At 41.9% G+C, this 21,807-nt stretch overlaps 1 protein-coding gene across 4 annotated transcripts in view; it reads left to right on the top strand.

The window, feature by feature from the left end:
• Positions 1 to 21,807, top strand: part of SLC27A1 (solute carrier family 27 member 1) — a 62,183-nt gene that overhangs the window by 11,175 nt on the left and 29,201 nt on the right. For all 4 annotated transcript variants that reach the window (XM_044431083.1, XM_044431085.1, XM_044431084.1 and 1 more), the window contains exons 2-8: positions 7,401 to 7,568; positions 11,870 to 12,264; positions 13,693 to 13,854; positions 14,604 to 14,673; positions 15,608 to 15,699; positions 15,830 to 15,939; positions 18,245 to 18,454. In XM_044431083.1, coding sequence (XP_044287018.1) covers positions 7,402 to 7,568; positions 11,870 to 12,264; positions 13,693 to 13,854; positions 14,604 to 14,673; positions 15,608 to 15,699; positions 15,830 to 15,939; positions 18,245 to 18,454 — 1,206 coding nt within the window. In that variant the 5' untranslated portion in view covers position 7,401. The remainder of the gene's footprint in view (positions 1 to 7,400; positions 7,569 to 11,869; positions 12,265 to 13,692; positions 13,855 to 14,603; positions 14,674 to 15,607; positions 15,700 to 15,829; positions 15,940 to 18,244; positions 18,455 to 21,807) is intronic.

Genomic DNA, 21,807 nt, shown 5'->3' with positions numbered 1-21,807 from the left:
GCACATCAAGGCAGTAATGCCTGGCAAAGGTGCAAGGAGTAGTCCATGTGGCAGCCTTGCAAATGTCTTGGATCGAAATCCCAGCAATAAAGGCAGAGGAGGCTGTTACCGCCTTTGTAGAATGCCCTCTGGGCATGAGGTAAATCAAGCTTGGCAAGTTGGTACGCCAGCTCGATTGTCTGCACAACCCATTTCGAAAACCTTTGTGAACTCAAGGGAGAATCCTTATCATAGTCAGAGTATTTCACAAATAGGTGGTTAGATTTACGGAAGGACTCTGTACGAGACCTGTAGAAGGCAAGGCAGCGATGAACATCAAGGGAATGCAAGGACTGCTCAATCAGAGTGGAGGGCCTTGGAAAAAAAGCAGGTAAGACAATGTCCTGGTTGATATGGAATGGTGACACAACTTTAGGCAAAAACGCCTAATCCGTGCGGAAAACAACTTTTTCTTTATGAAAGTTAAGGTAAGGAGGGACTACCCTAAGTGCACAGAGTTCACTAGCCCTTCTGGCAGAAGTGGCAGCTACAAGGAAGGTAGTCTTCCAAGACAGGAGACATAAGTCAGTAGTTGCCAGGGGTTCTAAGGGAGCTTGAGGGAATGCTTGGAGAACAACCAACAGGCTCCAGGTAGGAATAATCTGACAAACTGGTGGATGAAGGTTCTGCAGTCCCTTGAGGAACCTACGAATGATGGTATGGGAGAATACCAAAGAGCCTTGTACTTGTCCGTGGTAGTGGGAAATTGCTGCTGTGTAAACCTTGATCGATGAGGGTTTATGTCCCTACTGATGGAGTGACAAGAGAAATTGAAGGATGTTTTCGACAGAGGCTGAGGAAGCAGTAAAAGAATTAGATTCCGCAAAAGATGCGAAGCGTCTCCATTTGGCCACATAGGATCGCCGAGTTGCTGGTCTTAGGGCAGATTGAAGAATGTACTGGATATCAGGATGGAGAGCGCTCAGGTCTAATGTAGAGTCTTTTGAGGCTAAGGGGACAGGTGCTGTATCAGGACAGTGTCTGGCAGCTATAACAGACATTGTTTCTGTCGGTACCGAATGGACTTCATGATTCACCGGATGAGCCAGGCCGTTAGACCTAGTGAAGCAAGGTCTGGATGGCGAACAGCCCCATCTTGTTGGGTTATTAAATGAGATATGAGAGGCAGTCGAAGAAAGGTGTTGTCGGATAGATGGAGGAGAGTGGAGAACCATGGCTGATGGGGCCACCAAGGCATGATCAGAATCCCCGTAGCACTGTCGTGGACAATCTTGGAAATGACCTTCATTATGAGTGGGATCGGAGGGAACACATAAAAGAATGTGTTGGACTGGGGATCATAAGGGCATCTCCTGTCGATCCTGGACCAATGCCGGCACAAGAGCAGTACATTTTGCAGACCCTGTTCATGTGAGTGTCAAACAGGTCTATGTCCAGATAGCCCCAGTTGTGAAAAAGGCGACGGCAGGTTGGATGATCCAGTTCCCATTCGTGGGTCGTTGACATTTGCCTGCTCAGGGCATCGGCCTCCTCGTTGTCGGTACCAGCCAGGTGGACTGCGAGAAGAGTTTTGTTTCTGGGGATGCACCAGTCCCACAGCACTAGACAGGCTAGAGGGGTGGCCTTCGTCCCGCCCTGCTTGTTTATATAGAATACAGCAACAATGTTGTTGGAGGCAACCTGTACAATGTGTCAATGGAGAGTGCCTTCGAACGAGCAAAGTGCTTTGAAGACCACCAGGAGCTCAAGATAATTGATGTGCCTGGTGGACTCCCATTGGTCCCAGGTGCCCTGCATTCGAAGGCTGGCTCACAGGGCTCTCCACCTGGTCAGGGTTGCGTCAGTGTAGAGAGTAAGGGTTGGGTGAGGCAGACGGAATGGAATGTCCACGATCAGATTGTGTCGCACTGTCCACCACGAGGACAGAAGTCAAAAGACGAAGGAGTCGGTAAGGCGAGTCTCGTTGAGGTTGAAACATTTTGTTGAAGCATAACTGGAGTGATCTCATCTGTAGCCTGGCGTGGGGAACTGTGGCAACTGTAGAGGCCATGTGGCCAAGGAGCTTCTGAATGAAGAGCACTGGAACAGCTCTGTCCATTTGGACTCGATGGATCCAAGAGCACAGATTGTCTTGTCAACTCGGTGGAAGGAAGGCTCTCGCCAGTGTGGAATCGAGACGTGCTCCAATGAAGTCGATGACCTGTGAGGGAACAAGGCACGATTTCTCATGGTTAATGCAAAGTCCCAAATTGTCCAGAAGAGTACAAGTAATTCTCAGTGCTGATTGAAGGCTTTCCCGAGATAGGGAAGCTATCAGCCAGTCATCCAGGTAGAGATACACTTGAATCCCTTGGAGCCAAAGATGTGCACACACTGGGGCTATACATTTGGTAAAAACTTGGGGGGCAGTAGCTAGTCCAAACGGAAGGATGTTGAATTCAAACAGGTTGGAACCATCAGTAAATTGTAGAAGACGCCTATGGGATGGATGAAAGGCAATATGAAAATAGGCATCTTTCAAGTCCAGAGAAGTGAACCAATCCTCTCTCCTAAGCAACAGAAGGATATTTTGAAGGGTGGTCATCCAAAACTTTTTGGTTCTGATGAACCTATTGATGTCACATAGGTCAAGAATCGGATGAAGATCACCATCCCGTTTGGATACAGTAAAATATCTAGAATAGAATCCGTGGAGCCCCTCAGAGCGTGTAAGCTGTTGAATTGCTCCTTTATGAAGAAGTTGTTGAACTTCGTTAACGAGGACCGATGATTGAGGTGTAAATCGGATCAGTCCCGGTGGGGGCATGGTATTGAACTCAATTCTGTATCCGTGCTGAATAATGGATAAAACCCACTGGTCAGATATGATGGACTCCCAGATGGAGAGTCGACTTTGTAGTCGATCCCCAAAAGGGAGAGAGGAAGGTGGGTTGAGGAGGAGAGGAGAGGTTCGCCCATCCCGTCAATTTTGGCGTTTGTCGGAATTGGGACGATGGCGGTTTTGTTGGAAGCGCTGTTGTTGCTTCCAACGTTGTTGACGGGGCTGACACTGTTGACGGGCCGGAAATTGGGAGTATGGCTGGTATCTGTAAGATGGACGGGACCAAGACCACTTAGGTCAGGATTGGTTTGGAACCTCCATCCGACGAGCGGTCATCCTTGATTCATGTATGGACTTCATTTTGTGGTTCATCCGTTCATGGAAGAGCCCTGAGCCATCAAAGGGCATCTCCTCAATCTGGCATTTGGTCTCCTCCGGAAAATTGCAATTTCAGAGCCAGGCATGGCGATGAAGGGAGACTGCACCTACCAGAGCCCTGGAGTCGGAATTGACATGGTGTCTCGCCGTGGTGAGCTGTTGGACCGCCACCTGCATGGCCTCCTTAATGAATATATGAGCCAGGTCTTTCTGCTGGTCTGGGAGTGAAGCAGTAATATTTTCTAGCTTCTGCATCAAAAAATATTGATACTGGCCCAGCGTGGCTTCGTAGTTCAAGATGCGGAGGCCAAGTCCTATAGTGGCGTAGATCCAGCGAGCCAACATGTTGATCTTGCGGCCCTCTTTATTGCGGGGTATAGTGTGGCCTCTTGACTTGCGACCCTGGGACAACTCCACAACTATCGAGTTTGGCCTCAGATGATGCAGGAGGAATGGGATATCCTGCTCCTGAACTCGATACATAGCCTCGTACTGATGTGAGGTAGGTTGAGGCTGATTCGGATAGTTCCAGGGCTCCATAGAAAGAAGAAGATAGAAAGCAAGTGGAAGAAGAAATGGGATATATATATTTAAAAAAAACAGAGAGGGGGTAATAAGAAGAGAACTTCAAACAGGGAAGGGTAGAACTTGGAATCGTACAACTAACAATAACTAAAGGCATAATATCTAGAGAACAAGTACAAAAGAAGAGGTGAAAGGCTCCAGGCACAGCAAACGGCGGTCACAAAAGACTGGGAAAATGGTGGGCACTCTGCTCCATTTATACTGTTAGGGGGAGGGGTGCAGAGTTCCCGCCAAAAACTGTTAAGCTTTGCAATCTTTCCGGCCTTAGGCACTGCGCAGCACCCATATGTGTGATGCACAGAGGCCACAACGAAGAATAGGATGAATCCGGCCAGCAGACAAAGTGCATAAGATATAGTTGTTGGGAGTTGTAAGGCCATTTTTTTTTGTTAAGATTGCACTGTAAAGTCTTTGTCCCTGTCATTTGGAAGAGTAACTGTCATCTTCTACTTCACTGGTTTACCTTCTTTGCAGTTGAAGATGGGTGCCTGAGGAGCTATGTCTCTTTTCAACTTTACTTGACATCTTTTGAGCAGCAAACTGGAAACTATCACCTAGGTTATTTAGGGTGGGAGGGAATCTCCCACTTTTATTTTTCTCAAGCCTAGGAACTTACCTTATGCCAAGTCTGCCCTTTAATCCATTTAGGTCACTGCTGTCTTCTATTGACTGGCAGCCCCTTTTCAGAATGCAGGCAGAACTATTTTTCCAGCCCTATGTGGAGATGCAAAGTATTCCAAGTTTAATTTCTTACATGTGCAGCTACTCTGCCAGTCAACTGCAGACCTTTCTTAGAGCAAGGAGCTTCCCCTGCTGAATTTATTTTGCTGCCTTAGTAGAAACAAACAAAAACAGGGAAGTAGTGCATGCATTCTGAGAGCTCACTCGAGGCCTGGTGGAAAACCATAATAGGTAAGGCTAAAGATTCAGACATATATTTATTGTTGTGAGCCGCCCCGAAGCTTCAGCGAATGGGACGGCATAGAAGCTTCCTGAATGAATGAATGAATGAATGAATGAATGAATAAAATAAAATAAAATAAATTTGGCATAGAGGTTGTTGCATCCTAGCAGAGACAGACTTCCTCATCTAATCTTGCTCCTTTTTCTTGGTTTTGTAAGTGAACATCTTCAAAACTGAAAGATCATAAAGAGACAAAACTGGATTGTAGACAGGGGCAACCTCCAAGGTTAGGAATCCTTATATTCTCACAGGTAAGAAGAGGAAAACTATTTTAAGCAGGTTTCTGCCAGCCACCAAATAAGAGTGGCTGGAGATTAATATTCTTTTGCATTCTGGAAATGCTAGAGTGCCCATCATCTGAGTTGCAGTGGGACAAAAGATGCCACAATCAAATACTGGGCAGGAATGACATGAGATTTCACTCCTCCCTTTGACTTTTCTAATTGGAACTGTAACTGGAGGAAGAACAAGAAGCTCATCCCTTTCCATAGCAGGACGTTAGTCTTAAATAGATTAGCTCAGTAGATTTCCCACTAGTCTAAAAAAAATGATCAGTTTTGAGGCACCAAAAAAAGAAAAAGGAATGAATGATGGGTCTTTCAAAATGTTGTTTCAGCATCAGGAGAACATCAGTCACTGATGAGATCATGATAAGCAAGCAACATGGCCTTTTTGCCATACTTGCTGGGCAATTCTGTAGCTGATTCTAGCAACCCACAATTAGCTCTCCTGGGTTCAGATGACATGCAGGGTTTAACCAAAACATAGAAGAAACTATGGGTTGTCAGGCTAGAATGTAGTTTGGGTATAACCTGTTCCAGTTAACTGCCATTGATGGGTTGTCATGTGGAGTCTGTGCAAATAAGGTCAAATACTGTGCTAGAAAAAATTACAGCATCTGCCTCAGTGATGGATGAAGTTAAAGTTAGTTAATGGAGAGGTCACTGCTTAATCTCCAGTGTGACAGGTGATGACAGCATGTCAGATATCCTGGAAGTTAAGTCAAGACCACACATTGGCCTAATTTGCATATTATGCCATGAATGGGTTTAAGTGTGCTAGGTCCTGGCTGCTCAGTCCTTTCTGCTGCAAACAGGAGCAGCTAAAGTAGCCAGGGACACTCTGTCCCTGTGTTGTTTATCATGATGTTGAAATGTGGAACTCCGGATTCTTGGGAGAGACAAGCCAAATGGGGGTGGGAAGAAATATGGGCAATGGGTTCATAGTGCGTTTTACACACGCTTCTAGTTAGTGCAGGTCTTAACACTGATCCATTTTGCATGCTGTGATCACCCAGGTTCAAGAGCATGATGAACAACACAAGGCCTATGTGTTTCCAGGTTATTTAGCTTAGTGGGAATGACCAGGCAGCTGAGAGTAAGCACCAATTGTCAGGTTCTGGGTTCAGATATCATGCAGTAGAAATGGGAAATTCAAACTGGATATGATTTGTGCTCAACTCATTTCTAGCAGCTCCTGAGTTAAATACCCAGTACTTGTTACCATAACCTGCAAGCCAGATCTTAGTCCAGACTGTTTTAACACTTTAAATGGCAAAACCAGCACTTGGACCACAGTTGACTTTGTTAGATGATCCATTAACTTCCCTGTAAGTTCTTTTTGTTTACTTACCATCTCTGCTGCCTATTAGTTTTAGGCAGAGGAGAAGAGAATAATTTATGATTTGTAAATAATCAGATTTCTTTATTTTAAATATTTAAAGAGAAGTTACCATGATCTGTATATGAAACACATAAAGCTATATTGCTGAAAGTTGGGGTTTATTGCTTTCAGAGTAAAATCTGCTGCTCCTGCTTTTGTGCCTGCTATTGTACTGTTTCTGTTTTTGGGACAAGTTGTTCCCTTCTATTCATTAAGTATCTTGCTTCTCCTATTTCAAATCCCTTCTTCAGTAATTGTAATTTAAACATGTGCTTCTGCAGACCTTAAGATTCTTTATGGGCAACAAAGCTGGACTAAAAACGGATCAATAAATATCCAAGACTAAAATTTTTACCTTGGCTAGCTTAAATTTCACCAGGAAGAAAAGTTTTATATTATAAACATTAGTAAGGTTCTTGAGCTTTAGTGGCTTTCCATAATTAATGGGCAGACCTTGAGAATTCCTATGTGTGTATCCTTTGGGTGAGTATGTGGAGATGGTTTTCCTAAGTAGGTTTGCTGGTCAGGCTGGGCATTCAGGATAAGAGGCAGCAGTCTCTTATGTGGGCCTAAGTGGTTTAAGGGTTTCTCATTTAAATCCAGAATGTTCTATTTTACTTGAAAGACAATGGATTATTATGGTAATACACTTGTGATCTTGACTTTCAGGAGGTGCACAAAATGCATCAGTTTGAGCTTTTAGATAGATTTCAGTGGTAGCAACAAAGTGCATTACGATAGCATAGCTCCTTCTAGAAAGTCTTTCCAAATTTGTCTTGGCATTTGTACAAGTTCTGCCTCTGATAACCCCTGTCTTATAGTATCTTTATCTACTCTCCTGTGCTTCCTTCACCTTTGCCCTATCTCTCTTGTATAGCCAGTGACAACCCCACCCTGATGAATCTCATCTGTATAGCACACTTAATACACTGTTGGAGCAAAACAAATGTTAAATTAGTAGTTAAACTTAAAGCATATCTCTTTTTCCAGAATGCGCATGATTGGGGTTTGCACTGCTTCACTTGGCTCACTTGGCCTCATGCGCTTTTTTGGTGTGTCATGGCCATGGAGTATTGCAGCTGCTCTGGGCGTTTACATTGGCAGTGGTGGCTGGACATTTCTCCGGATCATCTTCAAGACTGCCTTGAGAGATCTCCTGTAAGTACAACTTCCCCTCATGTAGTAATACACTGGTTTGCTGTTTCCATAAATAATATAGCTATTGCCACAGATGATAAATCTGCATATGCCTCAGTACTAGGATATTTAATTGGATTTAGGATGTGAACTCCAACTTGCCAAAAAGAACTAATGCTCTCCTAAAATGATAAATACTTAAGTTCTTTTGCCCTGATCACTGTCTAAATGTGGTATTTGTTAACTACACAAAGGAATTTGGTGTGAAAGCATGTAATAAAATGCTTTTGCTTGCTGATGCTGCAAAGTACAAAGGCAGTAATGAGACAATGTTCTACATCTTCTTTTGTATATTAAATGTTGTGCATGCATGAGGCAGGTGAGTCAGTGCATCAGAAGGTTTGTTTATCTTTGGATGTGGCTGAGTTAGGTGGCTCTTTACAAAAAGAAATGTTCCTACTATGAAATCTGTCAGATTCCTTCAGAAGCAAAGTATCATAAGATTACCTGCATCTTAGGGATGTGTGCACCCTTTACCTCAAAAATTCACCCCTGTTAATATTGAAATACATAGTTGAAACAGATAACACATTAATGATAAAATTCAAATAATAATTTATACAATTATTCAGATAAGAAATGGCCTAACTATATATTATAATGATATTATCCTAACCGCTTTAAAGAAAAACATGCCCAGAAGGCTAGGACTGGGAAGAGCTCAGCAATTAGGATGTAGGGGCAGATTGCTCAATTTTTTTTTTCCACCCACCTGTCTGTTCAAACATATTTCCAAACTGCTTTTCTTCTGGATAAGGAAAGTATACAGGGAAATTTAAACATCACCCACTTCCCCAATGAATCTCCTCTCAGGTTGCTGCAGGTGTTAGGAGTGGGGCAGGTAAGGATTCTGAACTATACAACCTGAAATACTGAGCAGACTTGGGTTCAATTCCTGCTCAGCAATGAAACTTATTGGGGAGCTTGGATAAAGTTGTTCTCTCTCAACTTAGTCTGTCTCATAGGATTGTTGGAAGAGAAACTTCTGTCATATACAGTAGCAAATTTAAAGGCATGAGGAGGGAAGTATTGTGAAGTCCACATTTCTGTTTGGGATAATATATGCCTTGTAAATAGTATGAAATCTGTGTGTAGTTTATGCATATATGGGCTTCTTCCTCTTAGAGATGTGAAATCTGTGAGGGAGCTCTAACAGTCTCATGTGTGCCTTGTTCTGTAATTGAGATCAGTACCTATTTTCTGCATCCTTGAGATTATGTTGTTGGATTTGGAGCTTCCTGCACTCAGATTTCGAGATTTGGAGCTGCTGCACTCAGAAAGGATGCTTCAATTTTTATATTGGTTGTCAGTGTCCTCTGGAATTGCATTTCTTCCCAATTGCATGGCAAGTGAGAAATAACAGTGGAGAATGAAGCCCTGCTAAGAATATGGAAAGTATAGCTAATGCTTGAAAAAACTCTTCTGTTCCTTTCCTGGCAATGCTCAGGGTAGGGTCACTTTGACAGGCCAGCTTGTCCTGCGAAATGCTAACAGCCTATTACTAATCCAGCCTTTCTTCCCCTAGTCCATCAAGGCTTTGCTTGGGACAGTCATGGTCAAGAAGGATGTGCGGTTTTTAAGTGGTCATTGATCTGTATCAGCAGTTTACTCTTCCAAGCTCCTCTTTGATCAACAGCAAATTGAAGTTTACTGCTATTTCTGTGAACTTCGGAAAATGGAATGCATTAAGTACATCACACTTGTTTGTTTGTTTCATTTCTATACTGTCCCACAGCCAAAGCTCTCTGTGCTTGTTGCATTGTTGATGTGACATTTTAAAAGATGTTTTGCTTGAGTTTAATTATACCCTCATTAATAGACACCAGGATTGTCCATTAAATAGTAATTCTTCTACATCATTTAAAAAACAAAGATCAGTTACCCTCACTTAAATTTTTATCTAAAGAATTCTTCATCTTTATATCTTGAATTACTGCTATCAGCAGAACTCTTGCAATACTTCCTAAGTTCTGGATTGTTACAGATCAAACTGACTTCAAGGTCTGGTATAGACCAAAAGTCGAGATATTAGGTAAGTCTGTAGTCCTAAACAGACTTTCTAAGAAGTAAACACTGGGATTAACTTTTGAATAAACATGATTTAAGATGTAATCTTGTGTATACTTATTTGAACTTTGTGTGCTTTACTCCTGAGTAAATATCCCTAGGATTGGGCTGCTTGCTTTTTTGCTGCTTTCTTGCTGAAGACTAAATAGTTCAGATAGGTTTCCCCCTCTTGAAATTTTAATGTTTATTACCAAAGCTTCCCTGCTTAATTTCTGAAATACGTGATTGCAGTTTTAATTATCTTTAAATCAGCTTTAAAGATGCTTGAGGACAAGGAGGATTGGTTGCTTGCTCCGCAAGTTCTGAATAAAGACTGAAAATACAGCATTAAGATGCAAAGTGTTCTCTCCTTTCTTCACTCTCCTTTTTTCCCTTTCTGATTCACCATCCACATGCCTCAATATGCACAAAATAGGCAGGCAAATGTTTTCTGTGGTCTGTCACATGATGATTATATATGTATCTTTCTTTGAAATGCATTAATTCTGGTGCCACCATAAGCTGTATGTTTTACAAATTTTCTTCAGAAAGACAAACACAATAGTTGGTTCTTAAAAAAGAGAATGTGGTGTGGATGTGGTGTGCATGGAGTGTGCATGGCTGTGGTGTGCATGGAGGCCCCACCATGTCTCATGGGGGGAAAAAGCTTCTCTAATTTTTAACAGGTTTCACTTCCAGTAGTTATTTAATGTTCAGTACCTAATGAATATATAATGCTGTCTCAGGCTAGTTCTGATCATTGGTTTATATGGCTCAGTTTTGTCTGATCTGATGGATGACAGCTCTCCCAAGGTTTTGGGCTCCCAGGCTCACTGCCAAAGAGATTGAACCTGCGGCCATCAGAATGCAAAGCATGTGTTGTACCCACTGAGCTGTGGCACTTCCTCTTGCTCATTTGAAAGTGAAACACATTCTGAACGTTTTTCTTTGTTGCCTGATCAGAGTACTTCTTTATCAAACAGGGACATAGCCACAGATGTGAGGGGAAATTGATAATCTGTAAGTGTTAAAGTGGGTGTGGGGGGGGGAGTAAGACTCTAAGCCAAAGACCAGTCTTTACAAATACGTTTTATTTTTCTGTGTATACCAGTGGGGGTTGATAAAGGTATGGTAATTTAATTCTAATTCTGAGCTAGTAGTGTTAGATTGAGGGTCTGAAGATCCAGCTTCTAGTCCCCAGCTGACCATGGTGACTTTGGGCTGGTCTCAGCCTGAACTACCTCATAGGGCCATTGTGAGGATAAAATAAGAGGAGAATTATATGAACCACCTTGGAATCCTTGCAAGAGAAAAAAGGGAAGGATAGAAATGTAATCATAATAAAATGTTCTGTTCATGTTAACTGCATATAATTGGCTGCTTGTAGGCAGGAGGCCAATGTGGACCTCTGTTTCAAGTGGCTGCTATAGACCTAATGTAGTTGCCTGATTTTATAGGGAATGTTGCACCCCACATTCACTGAACACCAGCTAAGAGTGAGAACTTTTCTCTGCTATCCTGTGTCAAATTAAAGCACACTGGCTCCAAACATTGTCACTGTTCCTCCCCATGAGCTGGAGGATGACATTTTCCAAGCAATAATGGCTGTCCCTTTCTACAGCAGAGAAGGTAGTTATAGCTGTAAAAAGGGGTAGCATTCTTTTCTTTCAATATTCTTACTTTCATCGGGCAACCCCTTAGTAGAGCGCTACTGATTTACTCATTCACAAATCCAGAGTGTTATCAGATATAAAATTAAACTTCTGAGTATTTTGACTTTTCAGGCTTTTTTTTTTTAAATAAGCTTTTAGTCCTTAATGCTAGTAAAGATGTGTGTGAATTTCTGCAACCTTGCTAAAATCCCCAAAGCCCAGGACTAATGAAGTCTGAAAAAAATGTGCAAAATAGTAAAAATAAACCTGTTGAATAAATGATGTGTAATAAGAAAAATGGCAGAGAACTTTTCTTATAGTAGAATCTGGAAGTCTAGATGCAGAAACTTAATCATCTTAACAAGGAGTAGATTTAATTTTGAGACACTGGGTCTGAACCAATACAAGAAACTCTAGTATAAAAGCAATATGTGTAAAATCAGAATCTGTGTCTTGAGGGATGGTGGATGAAACTAAGCTGAGAGGTTGCATCCTTTCCTTTTGGACTCAGGAGCATTATGATCTGTGTTATAATAACTTGAGATGGTCCTCTCTTCATTGCAGGGGCTTGTCAGTGCTTGTCCAAGTCAAATATAAATTGTACTGTCACCGGAAAGCCAAGAGCAATGTCCCAAAGATATTCTGTGATGTGGTCCGCCGTCATCCAGATAAAGTGGCCTTGATCTATGAAGCTACTGATGACAAATGGACATTCCAGCATCTAGATGAATTTTCCAATGCTGTAGCCAACTTCTTCTACGATCAGGGCTTTTGTGTTGGTGATGTAATTGCTATCTTTATGGAGAGTCGACCTGAGTTTGTGGGCTTCTGGCTAGGGATGGCCAAAGTGGGCATTGAGGCAGCCCTCATCAACTTCAATCTGCGTCTTGATGCACTGATTTATTGCGTGAAAACCTCAGGGGCAAAAGCCATCATCTTCGGTGGAGAACTTTCAGCAGGTAAGGCTCCTGTGCATTTGGGTCATAACCCTTTAAGTAGTTCTTGTGTGGCCCTTGAGGCAAACTCATTTGTTGTGAGAAGAGATTAATTTTTGTGGAGAGAAAACCTGAAAGCTGTTTGCTTCTCAGATACCCAGCTGAAGATAAATAATGTAATTGTGGTAACCTGTTCTTACTATTGTGTATTGAACTGGAGTATCTTTCATGTCATGGCTCTTCTTAATATACTGCTGACACACCTTTGGTTTTTCTTAGCACTAGCATTCAGAACAATTTCCCATTACTCTTTCCTTGGTATGGATTATGTCCAGGAGGGAGACAGTATGTTTGAGAGCAAGGGAACACTTACAGTAGGGTGGATGTGTGCCAAGGGTCATAGCAGAAAGCAGTCCTTCACTCCCTCTGAGAGGATATTTAGTTTTAGTCCTGCATTACCTTTACCTATTGTTAATGCTTTTATTTTTATTTTTCTGTGCATCCTTCAGTGAAGAAATAAAAACAGCAAATATATAGAACACAACAATAAAATACCTCAGGCATCCTCTTTCCACTCAAATTTGCCCAAATATTAAGGTTCTGATCAGAGTTCCTTCTATACTTCCATGCCCATTTAAGGAGAACTGATGTGTATATGGCTGTGAGCTGGGATGCAGCCATTTCTGTTGTGATGCTTACCTTTAGAACCTGGTCCACCAAAAAGTTTACCTAGTCTCATTTCTATTTGACTAAATATGAACACCATCTTAGCATGCTTAGTTTAATGAAATACATCTGGTTTAAAAATGCTTAGTTTGACTACATTTATCTTTTTTTATGTGATTTCTTTCTGCAACATTGCATTAATCCACTGTTCATTTCAGCATTTTGAAAATAGTTAAATGAGGTTGTATACCTGAAAAATGGAATATAGATAAATAAAACAAATGAAAAGATAAAGCACTGTTACAACAAGAAGGACCCTCATGTAAATGTAAGGGTACAAATATTTTAACAAAATTAAAGCATCCTAACTTGACACCTTAGGTGCATTTGTGTGCTATGGCCTTGCAGCAGTGGGTAGGCATTCATAGTCAGATAGTCATAGGAAAGTCATGTGCACCAGTGATGAAGAGGGGGTAGTGACGCTATGCAACTTTTAAAAGAGAAAAGATTCCTCAAGAGAATGCTGTGAAAGATAATTTCATATCAGAAAAGTACTCTGACTAACTTGGATCTTGTGTTGTGCATGATTAGCATAATGTGAGTACTATTGTGTGTATGGTACATTAAACAGAGTTTCACATGTGGGTTTATATTGATTTCTGCAAATAGCAAAATGCCTGCCAGCTGTGCTCTAGCATCTCCTTGCAATGGGATTCTGCACACTAGTGAACTGGAATATTTACTCTTTTGAGCTGCTTCTAATGAAAGCTGATTTTATGTTTGCAGCAATATCGGAAGTGAATGGTGCTCTGGGGAAAAACATGGTCAAATTCTGTTCTGGAGACTTCAGACCTGAATCCATTCCTCCAGACAGCAAACACTTAGACCTTCTTCTGGCTAAGGCATCAAAATCTTCTCCAGCTCAGGTTCCCACCAAGGGATTAGATGGTATGTTTCCTTGCAAACACATGCTCTGGTGAATCACATATTTGCCCACGGGGCCTAGGAGGACAAAAGCAATTTCTTTCTTCTTTGTGGCACACCCTGTTGTAGGCTCAGCTTTTGTGTGACCTTTCTTCCAGATTCATGTTACGAGATTTCTCAGCCAGGCACCTGATTCAGGAAGAAAACTGAAATGCTGTACCCTCAGGGCCATGTGCTTGCTTCAAAGAGCAAAACTGCCTCTGAAAACATGGGGAGGGGGGTTGTTAGGCATGGTTTGCTGGCATAGAGGCCTTTTTGATTATCAGTCTGTCCTGTGGTTTCAGATGTGAAATGCAATGTGAGATGCATTGATTTCCAGACTGGGTAGAAATAATATATCGAAGTGGAGGCTCTGACACATGGGTACAGAACCTTTTCCAGTACAAGATCAAAGTTCTAGTTTAGAGGTGTTATCTTCTATTCCAAACAGCTGAAGTCAAAAAAGGCAGGACCAAAATGCCAGCATATTTTAGCTTAGAGTTCTTTCTGCCATTAACTGAGCCATAGAAGTAGTCAAATTTGACTATTTAGAGTAGGAGGAAAACAGCACAGAAGCCATGAAACTATTGAATGATTGCTGAGGGAAAGGGGTTAAGGCCAGAGGAAGGGGACATGGCCTTCTGGAAAACCCCTGAGGGTTGGATTTGACCCCTAGATTTAAGGATTTCCATTCCTGCTGTTATGCATGTTTCTTTTTTGTAATCTCTTCCTAGATCGTCTGTTCTACATCTACACCTCTGGCACAACTGGAATGCCAAAGGCTGCCATTGTGGTACACAGTAGGTGAGGATCATCAATATATCTGTCCTTGGCACTTGATCTTCACCTGCCTCTTTTCAAAAGTGTTTTCATTTCTGGATATGGTACATACAAATATTAGAGAGGTGCCACTAGGTTGTGGGTTTTTTTGTCTTAAAAGTGATTTCCTATGACATCCCTACAACTATTTATTCTATGTCTCTAAAATTATTAAAAGATAGTAGGAGTAATGTAATACAATCTGTATGGGCCTCTGATGATGCGCACTGGTGGTGTTTACCAGCAAAATCAAAGGTGTGTGAAATTTTTCCTTCCTGCTTTCCTTTGTGACATAATGGCCCTGTGGGTAAGCATATTTATTTCAGCATTCACTTGCCTCCTGCATCCCAACCATAGAGAGCAGAAAGAGCTTGCTCCCCAGTTAATAGTTTACTTTCAGCTAGGAAATTTTTATCACTGTCCTGGCCCAAACCATCATGGTTATAGTGGAATGAGAAGTGCTTGGAATTTCCTTGGAATGTAGGTGCTTTAGGAGAGGGGAGCAACAAACTCTTTCAGTAGCTAGGCAGATTTTTAGTGGGTTTAATTTTAAACAGTCTTGATAATGATCAGGCTGCTGGGAAGAGCTGCAATTACACTGAGGTGGCTGCATAAAGATCAGAATCAGGTAACTTGATTGTAGTCCACTATCCCTTTCCAGAGAGAAAAGAATATGCTCCAGATGGCTCTAATTGAACAGCAGCAGGCAAAATGGGCATGTGAAAAAGTAAAGCTGCAAATGGTCTCTGCAGAAATATTCCTCCTTGAAAAATACTGAGAATTTTACAGGGCTGCCTAAAAGTACTGGATCCCCCACCCTCCCAACTCAGTTGGGACCATTTTGGACATGATTTAATCTAGCCATAGTTAAGATGAGTGATATGGTCATCATTTGTGTATGTTCTTTGCTTCTTTGCAGATACTACCGAATAGCAGCTTTTGGTTATTACGCCTACAGAATGACCCCCCATGACATAATCTATAACTGCCTCCCGCTGTACCACTCAGCAGGTAGGCAGGAGTTGTTGCTGATTTCAGGATGAAGGCTGGTTCTGTCTTGGCTAGTGGCACTTAACGCTGATGCTCCAGGATCATGGCATACCAGCCATGCTGTGATAGCCTTTCTCTCTTTTTTTCACAGGGAATATCATGGGTGTTGGCCAGTGTGTGATCCATGGCCTGACTGTAGTGATTAGGAAGAAATTTTCTGCCAGTCGCTTCTGGGATGACTGTGTGAAATACAAATGCACAGTAAGGACAGCCACCAACTCTGCTTGTAGGCACCACAGTATGTAGGAGGTGGGAGCAAATGCATTTGTGATGAGAGTCTGCTTGACAAGGCAGCTAAGAGTCAAAATGATCAAGGCAGTTGCTTTAAAGCTTGCAGTGGGGAACAAAAACAAATTACCTTGCTGAGATTTTAATATGAAACTTTTAACAAGGGTATTCTGCTGGCTGCATCTGCACTAGCTTTTTGCTAATTGGTGCCTCAATCATAACAGGTCTAGAAGCAGTATCAGTTAATGAAGAGCAGTCAGTACTGAAGCATTACATTCTGTGTACATTCCTGGAAGCCAACTAGTTTTACTTGCCAAGGTGTCCATATTGAAGGAAGTCCAGTAGTAAACAACAGTCATTTAAACCTTGATGGAATTGTTTGTATACACAATGTTTCAAAAGTGAATTAATGCATGCCTCACACCTATTGACATTTGAGGTGAGAAATCCAAAGGCCTGCTCTCTCATGCAGCCAAATAGATTATGCCTCGTGGGCCAGATCTGTCTGTGTATTTTATTGTGCCATTCTTCATACGCTCAAGGATCTGCTTGCCTGAGGCACACATTTCATGTTGCCTTACAAATAACAGCCTCTGAAAGAAATGAACTGAGTTTGTTATTCTCTCACCTTGCTATTCAAGATATGGCAACAAGTTTGGCAGATAACAGAGCTGCTTGCCCTCTCTGTGTTCTTGTAGGGTTCAGGGCACTGCTGCCTGCTTTACATGTTTTATTGCAAAGGAAGATTCTGGCAGACTCTGGGATCCCTGAGCTTTTTTCTTGACCAGTCCAAATCCAGCTATTTTAAGTAAAGCAGAAAGGTTAAGGAGTGAGAAAATCAGTCACATCTCTTAACACCATTGTGACTTGTCTGTCTCTTTCATGAAGATCAAGGAAAGCACTGGACTGATTCCCTCTCTTCCCCTACTGCACTGGGGGCTCAAACCAAGAACTAATTGCTTAGGCTGACTTCTGCTTTTAGTACATAATGCTGGGCTTCACTTCCTCTTCAAAGAGCCACATTAAGCCTGCAGTACTGTGTCCACTTACCTGGAAGTAAGCAAGATTGAATGAAGTGGGGCTTATGTTTCAGGAAACAAGCGTAGGAATGGGCTATGAGTAATTGCATTTGCTTGTCATGAGTGTGTGAACAATGCAGCTAAGTAATAAGCAGGAAAGAATAATGCAATTTGGAAGAGTTGGGTGCTCCTGCCTGTCATGGGTCTACCACCCGAGGCTGAGCTAATATAAAATTGCATAGGTTAGCTAAATTCTATAGATAGCTTTCAAAGATGTTAGACTTCCAGCTTATAATTATACTAGCAAATTTCATATGGGGGTGGTGGGTTGAAAGTGCCCTTACATGTGAACACTGATGCTTCTTTAAAGATTGTTTAAAGTATTGCAGAAGCCGAAAACTAGAGCTGTGTCTGTGTCTTAGTGAAAGAAATCTTATCCAACTGTATTTCACTCAACTAGACAATTATGTATACAAATAAAAATAAATCTCTAGCTGTATCATATTAGATACCGGCCCAGAAGAGGCATTCTCTGCTGTATATGGGAGAATACAGAATACCTTTCTTGAGATGGTAGTTGCCACCTACAGTTTTGTAACTAAGATTAATAACTGTTTCAGAAAAAATCTGCCTAATCGGGGGCACCTTTTTAATTGTCTAAAATACTTTAAAGCAATCGATTAAAGATCTCAGCCCTTTAATAATTGGTAACTCTTTATTATCTGAATCAAACTTGGATAATGACACCAAGCAGGATTTGATGGAATAATTGGCTTAAAGAGCAATTCTGTGGTCTCTGGGAGAGCAATAAAGAATTTTCCAGATTCCCCTCTTGAAACTATTCCTATTATCCCATGAAATGGACCCTGAGATGTGGAAAGAACCACAATGCCTGTTCAGAGGCCCATCCAGTGGAAAAAATAAAAAAGGAAGATAGAGAAGTGAAAAAATGCTTCTGTTGTTTCTCTGGTTCTGCTGGCAACAGCCTGGAAGGACCCAAGATATTCAGAAGCCTGCAGACTGGAGAGTTGTGCCTAATAGGCAGCAACTCCATAGGACTATACCCTTGTAGTAACAGTTCATTATTTTAAAGGTAATACAATTTTTTAAATGCATTCATTTTTTTCTAAAATCAGAAACAAATCAGCAAAACAGATTTCCCACACATCTTCAAAACTTCTAAAAATGTATCTTCACCCAATTCTCTTAAGGTTCTGTGAGGTTGTACTCTGAAATCTAGTCTGTCTTGTTTCCTTCAGATTATCCAGTATATTGGAGAGATATGCAGGTATCTGCTGAATCAACCAGTGCGAGAGGCAGAAACACAGCACCAAGTGCGTCTAGCAATAGGAAATGGCTTGAGACCTACCATTTGGGAAGACTTCACACAACGGTTCCGTATTAAACAGATTGGGGAATTTTATGGGGCTACAGAGTGCAACTGTAGCATCGCTAATCTGGATGGAAAGGTAAATTAAGAGGCTGGCATGACATTTCATATTTTGGAGGGGAGTGAGTAAATGCATGTATATGCACATGTGAACTAAATCATTTGGATAAATTCCTATTAGTGGAAAGGCTGGATACTGTCCAGCCAACCTGTTCATATGGCTTATTGAACTTAAGTTTTGCAGACTCTTCCATGTGCTCCCAGTTTCTAAAGTCTGTTAACTGGGAAGAACTGTCCCCCACCCTGTGCCATAGTTGTGTGTGGCTCTATCTATCTACATCAGGAAATCCTTCCCTTTTAGCACCTGGCTGGATGCCGAAAGTCATAGCAAATTGCTGTCAGCCATGCAGTGAGAGGAAGGTGAAATGGTTTTAAATAACTAAAGAAGTGACTGGATTAGTGGGAAAATCCCTTCAAAGGGTAAGTCACTACTAGATGTGACAGCAATTTGTAGGCTGTCAGGACCATTTAACTGACATTTTCTGCTTATAACTAGGTTAGAATTAGCAGCATTATTTATTTGAATCCTGATTGATGCATAGTTTTATCAGTGATTGGTCTTTGTTTATAGACTGCTACATGTGAGGCCTGTACAAAATTTTGCTCTGTATCCCCTCTCTTCAGAGAAATGCTTTTGTTCAGGGTTCTTGCCAGCAGGAGCAGAAACTTTGTAGTGTTGCCTGGGTGACAAGAAGTTTAAGGCATGAAAAACATTGCTTTTTAATTTCCCCATTTCCCAAGGCTTTCTTTGGCTGGGCTAAATAGCATGAGAGATCTTGCTGTGAAGGTGAAATTTCATGGCTGCAGAGTGGGTACAAGTGGTTCTGAAAAGGGGGAGAGGAAGAAAGCATTCTTTTTTCCTTTACTCTCTCCTAAAGCATTATTGTCCATTGCAGTGCAAGGTAGATCCTGTCTCATGAGCCTATTACAGTTCTTTGAGAGTTTTTATGGGCATGTGGAGAGGGGTGATCCCATAAGCACTGTTTATTTGGATATCTGAAAGGCTTTTGACAATGACTTGCAGCAAAGGCACTTGAACAAATTTAGCAGTTTATAGAATAAGAGGTGAGGTCATCTTATGTATGGATTAGTAACTGGTTAAAGAATAGAGAGCAGGAAGTGGGAATAAATGGTACTTTCTCCCAGTAGAGGGATGTAAGCAGACATCTCCACAGGGTTCTGCATTGGGACCAATACTTTTCAGCATTCTCATAAATGATCTGGAATTAGGAATGAGCAGTAGTGGCCAAGTTTGCTGATGACACCAAACTTTTCAGGGTGGTTAAAACCAAAAGGGATTGTGATGTGTTCCAGACTGATTTCTCCAAACTGAGAGGATAGACACCAAATTGGCAAATGCAGTTCAGTATAAGTAGGTTCCCCAGTACTCTTCACTAGTCAGACCATATTTAGAATACTGTGTCCAGTTCTGGGCATAAAGATTTAAGAGAGATGCAAAAAAAGGGGGGGGGGGTCCAGAGGAGAGCAACAAAAATGATCCAGGGTTTGAAAAAAATTCCCTATAAGCAGAGACTGAGAGAACTGGGTATGTTCAGTCTTGAGAAGAGAAGACCGAATGAGGACATTATATCACTTTATATGTTCCTGAAAGTCTGTCACAAAGAGGAAAGACAAAATCTCTTCTCGCTCATACCAGAGTGTAGGGCACAGAATAATCAGTTCAAGTTGTGACAACCCAAATTCAGGCCCAGTTCTTCGTTGTGGTCTCTGCATCACACATATGGGTGCTGTATCTGTTCAGGAAGATTTCTCTAGCTTAGCCTACAACTTTCCACGGGCCCTACCCCCTTCTCCATTATATAAATAGCAGACTCCCACCATTTCTTCAGTTCACTTTCACCTGCCATTTGTGAGTGCATCAGGATCTCTAGCGTTTGTCTTGGCTTTACCTCAGCTTTTGATTTTCCTTACAAACTCAACCTTCAGTCATTCCTCACACTCTTATTTGCCTCACAAACTATCCCCTTTTACCTGTTTATGACACTTAACTTCCTTTACTTCTATTATCCTTTTACCCTTCCCTTCCCCCGTCTTATATTCGCTCACAAAAAATTAAAAAACCCTTCTATCATTATTACCTTCTTTATTCAACTATCACTTCCAAATTCCTTCTCCTGGTGTCTCGCAGCAAACTGGTGTTTCACAGATGTGCTCATTGTGGTGTCAAAATGCCATCCACTAATGGCCATTCTTTGTGCCTGCTGTGCTTAGGCAAGGAACATCAAGTAGACAAATGCCCACATTGCCAGGCCTTCACAAAGCAAGCTTACAAGAACAGGGCTGGCCGACTCCAGATGGCAATGTGGCAGCATTCCCTTGGCACAATGCAAGATGTAGTGGGCAAGGAGAATATGAGGGATTGACCTCCAAACAGGGCTCAAACAAACAGCCCACTCATGGCTCTGTGGTGAAAATGACCACTGTGAACCAGCTTCTCTTCCTGACGCTCCCAAGAAGCTGAAAGAAAAGAGCACTTGGTGCCCAAGATGGGCTCAGTATCAAAACAAAACGAAACAAAAACCATGCAAGCCTAAGAAGCATTCAGAAATGCCTGAACAGTGCCCACCGATATCTGAATCCAGGTAGCTCCCATCTCAACCCCTCTACCAGCATCTAGAACAGGGGTGTCCAAACTTTTTGCAAGGAGGGCCAGATTTGGTGAGATGAAAATATGTGGGAGCCTACCATTCAGCCTGACATTCTTTGAACCATTAACATTAAATGCAAATGAACTATTTTATGAAAGACTAAACAAATAACTTAACTGCACTAATGTGAAGGGTGATACTGAGATCTCGACTGCATTATATAGGCCAGGTCTGGCTCAAAAACAGTGGTTTTGATGCGCAAGATGTCAGGCAGGTGAAAGTCACTTAGTCTCGTCCTCACATGGTTCTTGTTAATGTTCATAACCAAGAATGTCTTCTCGCACAAGTTTGTTGAACCAAACAAGCTCAGCATTTTCTTAGCAAATGTTCGAATCTCTTGGAACCTGTCTTTCTTCGTCGTGGCCTCTGTGCATCACACATATGGATACTGCGCCTGCACAGTGCCTTTGGCCGGAAGATTGAAAGCTAACGGTTTTTGGCGGGAAGCTCTGCTCCCCTCCCCCATGGGCTATAAAGAGCGGAGCGTCCACCATTTGTTCAGTCTTTGCGACCGCCATTCGCTGTGCCTTGTGCCGCTTTCGACTTTTGCTTTGGCTATTCTTGGTTCTCTCCTTATATATTGCCCTCAAACTACTTTCCCCTTACTTCGCTTCCCGTTCTGTGTAGTTTTCTCTCATTTCTTCTTCGATCTAAAAAAAAAAAACCAAAAATATATACTTACCCTCTGCACTATCTCTCTTTT

Source organism: Varanus komodoensis, unplaced genomic scaffold (assembly GCF_004798865.1).
Source record: "Varanus komodoensis strain SLA01 unplaced genomic scaffold, ASM479886v1 scaffold22, whole genome shotgun sequence".
In the NCBI taxonomy this organism is placed as follows: domain Eukaryota; kingdom Metazoa; phylum Chordata; class Lepidosauria; order Squamata; family Varanidae; genus Varanus; species Varanus komodoensis.
This window is presented reverse-complemented; position numbering and strand designations above follow the sequence as displayed.